Source organism: Oncorhynchus nerka, linkage group LG2, assembly GCF_034236695.1.
Source record: "Oncorhynchus nerka isolate Pitt River linkage group LG2, Oner_Uvic_2.0, whole genome shotgun sequence".
In the NCBI taxonomy this organism is placed as follows: Eukaryota; Metazoa; Chordata; class Actinopteri; order Salmoniformes; family Salmonidae; genus Oncorhynchus; species Oncorhynchus nerka.
In genome coordinates, this window is record NC_088397.1 from 37,732,417 (window position 1) to 37,744,869 (window position 12,453).

The 12,453-nt window shown below is 43.3% G+C and overlaps 1 protein-coding gene across 1 annotated transcript; it reads right to left on the reverse strand.

Moving 5' to 3' along the window:
- Positions 1–4,678: 4,678 nt before the first annotated feature.
- LOC115135000 (transcriptional regulator Myc-2-like) lies at positions 4,679–7,948 on the reverse strand. The gene is made up of 3 exons (XM_029669163.2): positions 7,824–7,948; positions 5,774–6,346; positions 4,679–5,359 (listed from the first exon to the last, which is right to left on the reverse strand). The coding sequence occupies exons 2-3, from the start codon at positions 6,333–6,335 to the stop codon at positions 4,776–4,778; spliced, it is 1,146 nt and encodes a 381-aa protein (XP_029525023.1). The 5' UTR covers positions 6,336–6,346; positions 7,824–7,948; the 3' UTR covers positions 4,679–4,775.
- Between the last annotated feature and the right edge of the window lie 4,505 nt (positions 7,949–12,453).

Genomic DNA, 12,453 nt, shown 5'->3' on the forward strand with positions numbered 1-12,453 from the left:
CAGACATGGAGTGGACATCACAAAGCCCTGACCTCAATCCTATAGAAAATGTGTGGGCAGAACTGAAAAAGTGTTTGAGAGCAAGGAGGCCTACAAACCTGACTCAGTTACACAAGGTCTGTCAGGAGGAATGGACCAAAATTCACCCAATTTATTGTGGGAATGGACCAAAATTCACCCAATGTATTGTGGGAAGCTACCCGAAACGTTTGACCCAAGTTAAACCATTTGAAGGCAATTCTACCAAATACTAATTGAGTGTATGTAAAATTCTGACCCACTGGGAATGTGATGAAAGAAATAAAAGCTATTATTCTGACATTTCACATTCTTAAAATAAAGTGGTGATCCTAATTGACCTAAAACAGGATTAAGGGAATTTTTACCAGGATTAAATGTCAGGAATTGTGAAAAACTGGGTTTAAATGTACATTGCTCAAAAAAATAAAGGGAACACTTAAACAACACAATGTAACTCCAAGTCAATCACACTTCTGTGAAATCAAACTGTCCACTTAGGAAGCAACACTGATTGACAATAAATTTCACATGCTGTTGTGTAAATGGAATAGACACAGGTGGAAATTATAGGCAATTAGCAAGACACCCCCAATAAAGGAGTGGTTCTGCAGGTGGTGACCACAGACCACTTCACAGTTCCTATGCTTCCTGGCTGATGTTTTGGTCACTTTTGAATGCTGACGGTGCTTTCACTCCTAGTGGTAGCGTGAGATGGAGTCTACAACCCACACAAGTGGCTCAGGTAGTGCAGCTCATCCAGGATGGCACATCAATGCGTGCTGTGGCAAGAAGGTTTGCTGTGTCTGTCAGCATAGTGTCCAGAGCATGGAGGCGCTACCAGGAAACAGGCCAGTACATCAGGAGATGTGGAGGAGGCCGTAGGAGGGCAACAACCCAGCAGCAGGACCGCTACCTCAGCCTTTGTGCAAGGAGGAGCAGGAGAAGCACTGCCAGAGCCCTGCAAAATGACCTCCAGCAGGCCACAAATGTGCATGTGTCTGCTCAAACGGTCAGAAACAGACTCCATGAGGGTGGTATGAGGGCCCGACGTCCACAGGTGGAGGTTGTGCTTACAGCCCAACACCGTGCAGGACGTTTGGCATTTGCCAGAGAAAACCAAGATTGGCAAATTCACCACTGGCGCCCTGTGCTCTTCACAGATGAAAGCAGGTTCACACTGAGCACATGTGACAGACGTGACAGAGTCTGGAGACGCCGTGGAGAACGTTCTGCTGCCTGCAACATCCTCCAGCATGACCGGTTTGGCGGTGGGTCAGTCATGGTGTGGGGTGGCATTTCTTTGGGGGGCCGCACAGCCCTCCATGTGATCGCCAGAGGTAGCCTGACTGCCATTAGGTACCGAGATGAGATCCTCAGACCCCTTGTGAGACCATATGCTGGTGCGGTTGGCCCTGGGTTCCTCCTATTGCAAGACAATGCTAGACCTCATGTGGCTGGAGTGTGTCAGCAGTTCCTGCAAGAGGGAGGCATTGATGCTATGGACTGGCCCGCCCGTTCCCCAGACCTGAATCCAATTGAGCACATCTGGGACATCATGTCTCGCTCCATCCACCAACGCCACGTTGCACCACAGACTGTCCAGGAGTTGGCGGATGCTTTAGTCCAGGTCTGGGAGGAGATCCCTAAGGAGACCATCCGCCACCTCATCAGGAGCATGCCCAGGCATTGTAGGGAAGTCATACAGACACGTGGAGGCCACACACACTACTGAGCCTCATTTTGACTTGTTTTAAGGACATTACTTCAAAGTTGGATCAGCCTGTAGTGTGGTTTTCCACTTTAATTTTGAGTGTGACTCCAAATCCAGACCTCCATGGGTTGATAAATTTGATTTCCATGGATCATTTTTGTGTGATTTTGTTGTCAGCACATTCAACTACAGTGCCTTGCGAAAGTATTCGGCCCCCTTGAACTTTGCGACCTTTTGCCACATTTCAGGCTTCAAACATAAAGATATAAAACTGTATTTTTTTATGAAGAATCAACAACAAGTGGGACACAATCATGAAGTGGAACTACATTTATTGGATATTTCAAACTTCCTTAACAAATCAAAAACTGAAAAATTGTGCGTTCTAAATTATTCAGCCCAATATCAATGTCATCAGTAAAGACATTCTTGAAAAGTCACGTTTTTTACTGCCTCAGATTCACACTGACTTTAATTCTGCACAAGACAAATGTTTGACAAGTGACACCTAATAAGAGGGCTTGAACGCTCCTGAATGGTTGTGCACTAAGACCTTGTACTGTGTCCTCCTCCTCCTTACCACCTCTATGTCTGCAGACAGTCACACGGGAGCAAGTCCTGGAACCAATGTAGCATTAGCATCTTAAAGAACATCACGTTCCATGCTATCCATCTATCTCGACCCCCACACCACAATGCCCACATCCACAATTAACCACATTTTCAGAAGTACACTTTTAGAAAGGCATCCTACTTAGGGATGCAGACTCTGTGGAGTTTCCTCTCCACACCACTTGATAAGATCCATGGCCCAATGACTTGGAACACAAAGGATGAAAGAGAGAGGGTGAAAAAGTGCCAGAAGTTGCACGACCATTCAGACTCACTGGTCTTTTAAAAGCAATCTTGTGATGATGATGGCAGAGGCAAAAGCTACATTAGCATGCCCTTTGTGCTCAGTAAAAGCTTGACGAATGAGGCTGTTATTGGGAATTCCATTGATTCACCTGCGTGTGATAGTTAAACAAGCACTTCTAAAGACATGTTGGCGTCTGTTATTTTATCATTTACTTTCTGTTAGTAATGTAACCCAACAATGACCTTTCGCATGGTTTATCGCCGAGAGGCTACTCATACCAAAAAAAGTAACCACAACCATGCAAGCCTACCTCATATGACCTCTGGCAGTGAGTGACCGTCCAGGGACACATCATCAGCCTTCAGCTAGCTCTGCCTGACTCATGGTAGCCAGGGTCATGTTCATTAAGCACCAAATGGACAAAAACTGACTGAAACAGGGAGGAACAACCTGGACTTGTCTAATAAGACACATTTTTGTTGCAAAACATTTTCTTTCGTGTGCCGTTAAACACGCCCCAGGAGTGGATGTCATGATGACATCATATACTACCCCCAGGGCATTAGATAGCTGACAAGGGTGCTTATGACAGCCAGGCAGGAAGAGCATCAACATCTGCTAGTAGGGGAACTCTTGACCAGATATTAAAGAGCAAGCCTGCCCTGCAGACTTGAGTTGTTGGTAATAGTTCAGAGGAGTTTGTGTGCCGATGTGGGCAATCCATGTCACTGAGGCATTCACTACAGTGCTCTCTGAGTTACGTAACGTTGTGTACCATGAGAACCTGAGCTAGACACTCAAACTAAACAGTCAGTACATCTGGTGGTTTGGGGTTACAGTAGTGATTGTATGGACACAATTTGAGTTGTTGGTTTTCTTTCTGAAAGTATTGGGATGGTAACGGTCAAAGTGAAGAACTGGGGTCATATGAATCTCAGGCAGGTGGTTGGGTGTATTCATGCAAGAGAGAAAGGTCAAGTGTCTTTCCATCTTTGCATACTGTACTTTGTGCAGAATAGGCAAATTCCTGCTTGGGTTATCAGAGATAATCCCCTTCATCTTTTGACAAGACATTGAAAATAGTTTATGGTGCCATTCCAAATCAGGTACTGCACAATCTTCAAACTGTCACCTTGACCCAAACACTTACATGTACCGCACACAGATTGTGCGATAGCGGTCTTCTTGGATGTACCTTGCATCCTGTGAGGTAAACAAGTTGTACAGGTGTATTTCACATTCTGTATAATAACTCCAGTAAACATTGACTTTTGTTCATTCTTTATTACATTATAAAAAACAAAGTGCTGCTGATAAACAGAACTAACTTGCAAATGAACGCCCCCACCCCCAAAAAATACTAAAATAATTTATGATACAATAAAACCAAAATCTATACAACTAAATCTATATATAGTTGCTTCCAAGAGAGCAAACAAATTCTCAGGTTTCAGACCTGTTTGAGGTAGAGTACAGTAAGTCATGCTTTTAACAAAACATAACAGAATGAGTTAAGGCATGAGGCATTGTTCCACAATAACACCAAATTCTTAACAGGTCAGGTCTTTAAAAATTTCACGTGAGTAAATGGAAGTAGTAATTAACAGTTTTAGTAATTAATGGCAATAATTGGCATACATTACATTCAACCCCTTCAAATTTTTTACTTTGGATCCAGCCCAAAAAAACAAAACAAAAAACAGCAAAAGAACCAAACCACTGGATGAATCAACGTTGTTTCCATGTCATTTCGATGCTGAACCAACATGGAATAGACATTTCTACCCAGTGGGAATTTCATAACATATGGGGAATGTGGAAGAGACTGTATATACAAGGTCCATTTTTCACTAACAAAATGGCTGCTCGATTTGATATAGCTTACTCTACAACATAGGCTGTTACATGTAGTCTATTTTATGAACAATGACTTTGGCAAATCGCTAGGACAATAAATGACTAACATTATTGTACTAGGCTGAACATGGACCTGTTGTTCCAAACCAAACTTTTTTTTTTACTGATACGGGGTTAACCGTCTCTCAGCAACTTTCACTTCTTAAACAGTCACCACAGTGGCTGGATGAGACCATGCATTGAGTGTGCGCAGCATCAAGTCTTAAGTCAAGACCAGTATTTTCAAATCATCTATCTCTAAATGCTTTAGTTTTGCGCCTCGTCTCGTCAGTCACACCATTGCCTCCTGAGCTGCTCCAGTTTAACTTTGAGCTGCTCCTGCCTCTCTCGGAGCTTGTCTCGCTTGTCACTCAGTCTCTGGCCCGCCAACTCCAGGCCACGGATGCTGTCGCACGCCCTCTTCAGGATGACCACCTTGGAGGCCTTGTCGTTGTTGGACAGCTCAGGCACGTTGTCCCTGAGCCGCAGGAAACAGTTCTTCAGCTCGTTGCGCCGTTGCCTCTCCATCACGTTGTGGGTATGCCTCCTCTCCTCCTCATCCTCCACATCAGTCGACTGCCTAGAGCTAGACTGGTGTTGATGACTGCTGAGGTTGTGTCGCGACGAGCGGCCCGACGAGCTGTGGTGGTGTCTGTGGGAGTCGGAGGACCGGGTGCGCTTGTGGTAGGAAGTGGACGAGGGCTCTGCGTGGAGGGGCGATGCAGGGCAGGGGGCTGCGTAGTTGTGCTGCAGCTGGATTTCCAGGTGTTGCCGCTTTAGGGCGCGCTGCCGCCGCCGGCTCTCTTCTACCGACTGGGAGGGGGAGGAGGGGCTGGTGGTCCTCTTCACTGTCACCACGTCTATCTCCTCCTCTGTAGAGGAGAACCACAAGGGATTGGGTTAGCAGTCAATTCCGATAACATTTGAAAAACTGCATTTCAGATGCCTTGGCTTTAGACTAACATTTTTAACTGCAATTTTCTGGGCAATGCAGCCAACTTTCCTTTTGGGTTAATTATAGTGAACTGCAAGCTTGCACAGCAGATAATTAATGTTCTTCATTTTTGCAGAAATGCCAGGGAAAAAAATATACAATTAAAAAAAACTTGGCCCTAAATTCACTTCCCTTATTATTAAATTATGGCATGCGAGTTCAACTCATTACTGTACCAAAGTAACTTTCTAACAGTTCCTCTTCACATTTAAGCAAATAACGAAAGTCAATAAATGCACGGTATAACCTTTTCATTTACAAGCACAGTGACCAAGAACGTGGACCAACTCACCAGAATCACTGGCACTGCTCGAATACGTTGAGAATTCACCTCCTGCTGAGCCGTAGTCTGAAGTCGACTCGCTGCCTTGCTCCTGGCTGTCCAATAGTAAATCCTCATTCTCCAAAGCTTGGCATGCGAGCGCCGCACTGTGGCAGTCCATTGTGGAGCCGGCAATTTCCTCGAAAATGCTTGTGTCTATGTCCGAGAGCAGCGGGCTGCTGGAGAGCACAGATGATAGCTTCTCCATAGACTTATCACCGAGGCAATGCCATAAACAGTCGTCGGACTCATCTGGCTGTTGGTCCTTTGTCTCTGTTGCACCGCCATCGTACAAAAAGTCACAATTCCAATTTAGTTGCGGGTCCTGATCCTCCAAGAGTATGTCCGAGAGGTAGCTCAACTGGTCCTCCTTGGAAAGTGGTTTGGCATGGAGTCCAGTCTTCAATGGAGGGGACTGGGGTGGCGTGGGGAGTGCCTGTAGGTCCTTCATCAAGCTCTGGCAGAATTCATCATCAAACAAGAGAGGCTCTGAGTAGAACCAGTCTAGTGACTGGGAGAAACTCTGCAGCATTCTGGCAGAATCTGGGAAGAGGGAAAAAAAAGCCTGTTGAGTATGCACCTGTGATATAAGTCGACTTAGTGATGCTCTTAGTACTTTGACTGCAAGCACAACCTTTTATTCATGTTTACATCCTTCACCCCGCCCCAATCTGGGTGGCCATCAACAGGCTTTTAACCCCATGACATAATTTAAACAGGAGCACAACGTAGCCAAATGCGCGTTTTTCTCCTAAAAAGAAACATTTTGCCTAGGTAATGCTAGCCAAGTCCCTCAACTCCATGGAGTTAAGTGCAGACTATTTGTTATTAACTTCGACTCCTTCAAGTCGCTTTGCGTCGATACTTCAAAGGTGGAAATACTTAATCCCTTAGTGTATCCATGTTTGTCCTGCGATTGCATGCCTTTAACGTTTCTATTTTAAGAAATTAAACGAACAATCAAATACCATCAACTTTCCTTGAGATGCAATTAGCATATGCGCCTTCCCGCCGAGTTGCCATATTAGAGCAACAGCAACAATGAGGAAATAGTCGGTGGTTGTATTTCATTTACGTTTAATTAAAATGTATGGATTTCAGCAAACACTGGGCACGCTTAAGAGAGTACAATTTGAAGTATCGACGCATAGCGACTCGAACAGAGACGGAGGTACATTTCAAAAACGTATGTGCTCAACTCCGTGGACTTGGCTATTTTAAAGATCAACTAGGTAACAATTCAAAGACCGAGATGCCTCCAGATAAAGATCATCCACTGGCTATTGCGAAACCTTGCCATCTCTAGTCTTGAGCAGTCAGTCACAGTTCTTCAGTAGTCAATTATTATTATTTTACACACACACTGGTTCCACTGCAGTTTAAAATCAACTTCTACAGCTCTCCCATTCAGACTCACATTTCAGCAATATACGCACATAAAAGGCTCTATTTGAAATTGAACCTTTATTTAACTAGGCAAGTCAGTTAAGACCTAATTATTATTTACAATGATGGCCTATTCGGGGAACATGTTGAAAAGGCTGTAAGTGCAATGCCGGTTAAAACGAGCATTTAATTAAATACCAGAAGACATTTTAAAGGGCAAAAGAGGTGCAGTTACCATAAGCAAACATTAGGTTAGCAGAACAGAGAAGGGCTATGTAGAGCGATGCTGACGTTACACATGGACATTTAATTTGATTGTGAATACAAAGTCGTTTGCATCGACCGTTGCACATTTACACGTTAGTGTTAACAATTGTCACGGTTTAACGTTAGAAATACATATTCTTATACAAATCATCAACAAAGAAAACATGATTGACGCGAAAACCATTCGAATGAATTATCATGTTATGTATGCCGTCATGTCCTTTCAAATAAATACATCAAAGTCAGGTAACTAATAGCTAGCTGGGCAACGTAAACTACAAACAAAAAAAATCAGCTACCGGCAAAAACCACGTGAAAAAAAAAGCCATGTGAAATAATCTGTGACACCGTAAATGTCAACTCTTACCTTTATTATTTCAGGGTTATGAGAAAGGGAAGAAGACGTTTTCGTGTCTTGATAAATTCCAACGAGATAAACTACTGTAATTATTCTGCCGTCTGTAAACGTACTGCACATTTGCTAGCACTCCGTTATCTACCATAGTATACAAGATCCGTAGGTGTGGCGGCGAGACCCATTTCTGTATATACCACCACGGCGCAGCAGTATCCCTCCACAGCACAAAAACGCGCCAAAACTTACAAATCTATATGGGACACTACAACAAAGAAATATTCCACTGCTGTAATAATGTTTATTGTGTATAAATCCGTGTGGATCTGCGCATAAAATACGGTGATTAAACACACACACAGCTAAACTTGTTTAAGGAAGGATCTATATTGTCTGGAGACGCGGATGGATCTGCTCTCCATGCGCATTATGTTATTCCAAGAAAATGGAGGCGTGGTTTACAAATTTACACTGTCCGTGCCATCCAGAATCCTTGGGACGTCCCTACCCATTTGAATTTGAAATGGAAACTGGTTTCGGTTAAGGACGTCTCAAGGATACCAAATAACACTGACCAAATGTACACTTGTGCACTCCCAAAATAATAATTCTCGCCTGGTTCATACCAATGTATATAAATCCTGGATTGCGTTTTTTTATGTATTGGCCAGTGAGTGGCTTTGAAGCCACCGGTCGGCCATATTGCCATTCTCCAGAAGGCGCAGTCATCAATAGGAATGAAAGGAATTATTTTAATTTTATTTAACTAGGCAAGTCAGTTAAGAACACATTTGTATTTACATTGACAGCCTACCCCGCAACCTGGACGACGCTGGGCCAATTGTGTGCCGCTCTATGGGACTCCCAATCACGGCTGGTTGTGATACAGCCTGGAATGTAACCAGGGTCTGTAGTGATACCTCAAGCACTGAGTTGCAGTGCCTTAGACCTCTGCCCCTACAGTATTTCAATTAAATGTTTAAAGGACACAATTACATTTCTGTTGTTGTAGTGGGGACAGTAACACAATAACTTTAAAAAATGTACTTTAGGAGAAATGTTTTTATTTATGTTTTAATGTTTTTTATGTTTAGCTCACATAATATAATTTAAAACTATGCATTACGGTGCCTTAACAGAGTAAACACGTCAAAAACAAATGTAGACAGGCATAAATGCATTTCTATTACAAAATATGTTTTACACTGGTGGGGGAGTGCCAAGATGGAGGCACGGTGGCTTCAAAACAGCGCCCCTTGTTAGTATCCTAGTGTATATATATATACACTGCTCAAAAAATAAAGGGAACACTAAAATAACACATCCTAGATCTGAATGAATGAAATATTCTTATTAAATACTTTTTTCTTTACATAGTTGAATGTGCTGACAACAAAATCACACAAAAATTATCAATGGAAATCAAATTTATCAACCCATGGAGGTCTGGATTTGGAGTCACACTCAAAATTAAAGTGGAAAACCACACTACAGGCTGATCCAACTTTGATGTAATGTCCTTAAAACAAGTCAAAATGAGGCTCAGTAGTGTGTGTGGCCTCCACGTGCCTGTATGACCTCCCTACAACGCCTGGGCATGCTCCTGATGAGGTGGCGGATGGTCTCCTGAGGGATCTCCTCCCAGACCTGGAATAAAGCATCTGCCAACTCCTGGACAGTCTGTGGTGCAACGTGGCGTTGGTGGATGGAGCGAGACATGATGTCCCAGATGTGCTCAATTGGATTCAGGTCTGGGGAACGGGCGGGCCAGTCCATAGCATCAATGCCTCCCTCTTGCAGGAACTGCTGACACACTCCAGCCACATGAGGTCTAGCATTGTCTTGCATTAGGAGGAACCCAGGGCCAACCGCACCAGCATATGGTCTCACAAGGGGTCTGAGGATCTCATCTCGGTACCTAATGGCAGTCAGGCTACCTCTGGCGAGCACATGGAGGGCTGTGCGGCCCCCCAAAGAAATGCCACCCCACACCATGACTGACCCACCGCCAAACCGGTCATGCTGGAGGATGTTGCAGACAGCAGAACGTTCTCCATGGCGTCTCCAGACTCTGTCACGTGCTCAGTGTGAACCTGCTTTCATCTGTGAAGAGCCAGTGGTGAATTTGCCAATCTTGGTGTTTTCTGGCAAATGCCAAACGTCCTGCACGGTGTTGGGCTGTAAGCACAACCCCCACCTGTGGACGTCGGGCCCTCATACCACCCTCATGGAGTCTGTTTCTGACCGTTTGAGCAGACACATGCACATTTGCCCTGCTGGAGGTCATTTTGCAGGGCTCTGGCAGTGCTCCTCCTTCCACAATGGCGGAGGTAGCGGTCCTGCTGCTGTGTTGTTGCCCTCCTACGGCCTCCTCCACGTCTCCTGATGTACTGGCCTGTCTCCTGGTAGCGCCTCCATGCTCTGGACACTACACTGACAGACACAGCAAACCTTCTTGCCACAGCTCGCATTGAGCCACTTGTGTGGGTTGTAGACTCCGTCTCATGCTACCACTAGAGTGAAAGCCCCGCCAGCATTCAAAAGTGACCAAAACATCATCCAGGAAGCATAGGAACTGAGAAGTGGTCTGTGGTCACCACCTGCAGAACCACTCCTTTATTGGGGGTGTCTTGCTAATTGCCTATAAATTCCACCTGTTGTCTATTCCATTTGCACAACAGCATGTGAAATTTATTGTCAATCAGTGTTGCTTCCTAAGTGGACAGTTTGATTTCACAGAAGTGTGATTGACTTGGAGTTACATTGTGTTGTTTAAGTGTTCCCTTTATTTTTTGAGCAGTGTATATATAATTTACTCTTACCAACAATGAGGCTTCACTGTTCTCTGTGATAAGTGAATGAGTTGGTCAGCACAGACCATGAGTTTATGGCCACGTTGGACATTTCAAAGCATTTTACCAGCCAGCCCAGAAAGGAGACATAGGTGATTTGCATTTATGTATACCTAACCAGTGGTATAGTGTCATTTTTTAGGCGAGGGAGCACCTTTTCTTTAAATGACATCATATAATTTCCTCAATCAAAGTTTGTATCAACAGATGTAGCAAATTGAATATTCCATTATAGAATTAGCATAAAATGCATCCTCCAACTGAAACGTCTGCCTATGCCCACTCATAGTGTAAAGAACATGTTCTATTTTGAATAACCTCAAACACCAAATTAGCCATCATCATTGTCAATCATGAATAATAATTATTCAGGTTTTACTGGTGACACGTTCAAAATGCATCTCTATGCCAATCATTTGATTGATCTCAATCAGTTTAATAGGATTTAGATCATCTTGAATTACCATTTTGCAAGTGAATTAGAGCAGATGGGGTAACCAACTATTAGCCTTGTATTTTGTTGTAATCAAAGCATATATCCTGCCTAGTGGTGCCTAGTGGTGCGCCCGGTTGCGTGACTATTCAGCTTCAGTGAACCATCCTAAAATCTCATTATATATGAGGAGGGTTTTCTGGTGTAACAGTAACGTTACAGGCCTACTATGCTATGGTATTATATTTGGTTATGTTATGTAAAATTAACATTTATCATGATGTAACCTTGCGAGACATTGATTCAGCTTTGATCTTACTTTACTAAAGGAGTACCATTGTGAGAAGTGATAATCTTCTATTCGGACACACACAGCACCATGGTTCTGAATTCTGAATGACATAAAGACACAAAGGGGATCATCTGCTACCTGCTACAGTTCATACAGTACATAACTGTCATCTACTGGGTTTGGGTTGACACCAGTGGGCATCCTTAATGTCACAACTGGATGTTATTGTTTAGTTTAGTTTATTAGGATCTCCATTAGCAACTGCAAATGCAGCAGCTACTCTTCCTGGAGTCAACATAAAATGTACAAATACATGACAAAGTACAAAACCATTATAGACAAGAACAACATAAGATATTACATTACATTAAAAATAAGAAATACAAATAAAATAATAGTTATATATTGGAAAGACACCAAGAGAGCATTCCACAATGACATGGCTCTATAAATAACTGGGCAACGCATTAAATATCTTTTTGGTTTGGGTGAAGAAACACAGTGGCGTGTCTGGTGGGTTATGTATGCTATATGCAAAAGTATGTGGACACCCCTTCAAATTAGTGTATTTGGCTATTTCAGCCACACCAGTTCCTGACAGGTGTATAAAATCGAGCACACCGCCATGCAATCTCCATAGACAAACATTGTCAGTAGAATGGTCTTACTGAAGAGCTCAGTGACTTTCCAACAATTTATTTTATTTTTTATTTCACCTGTATTTAACCAGGTAGGCCAGTTGAGAACAAGTTCTCATTTACAACTGCGACCTGGCCAAGATAAAGCAAAGCAGTTTGACACAAACAACAACACAGAGTTACACATGGAATAAACAAACGTACAGTCAATAACACAATAGAAAAAATATTTATACAGTGTGTGTAAATGAGGTAAGATTAGGGAGGTAAGGCAATAAATAGGCCGTAGTGGTGAAGTAATTACAATTTAGCAATTAAACACGGGATAGATGTGTGATAGATGTGCAGAAGATGAATGTGCAAGGAGATACTGGGGTGCAAAGGAGCAAAAAAATAAATAACAATATGGGGATGAGGTAGTTGGACG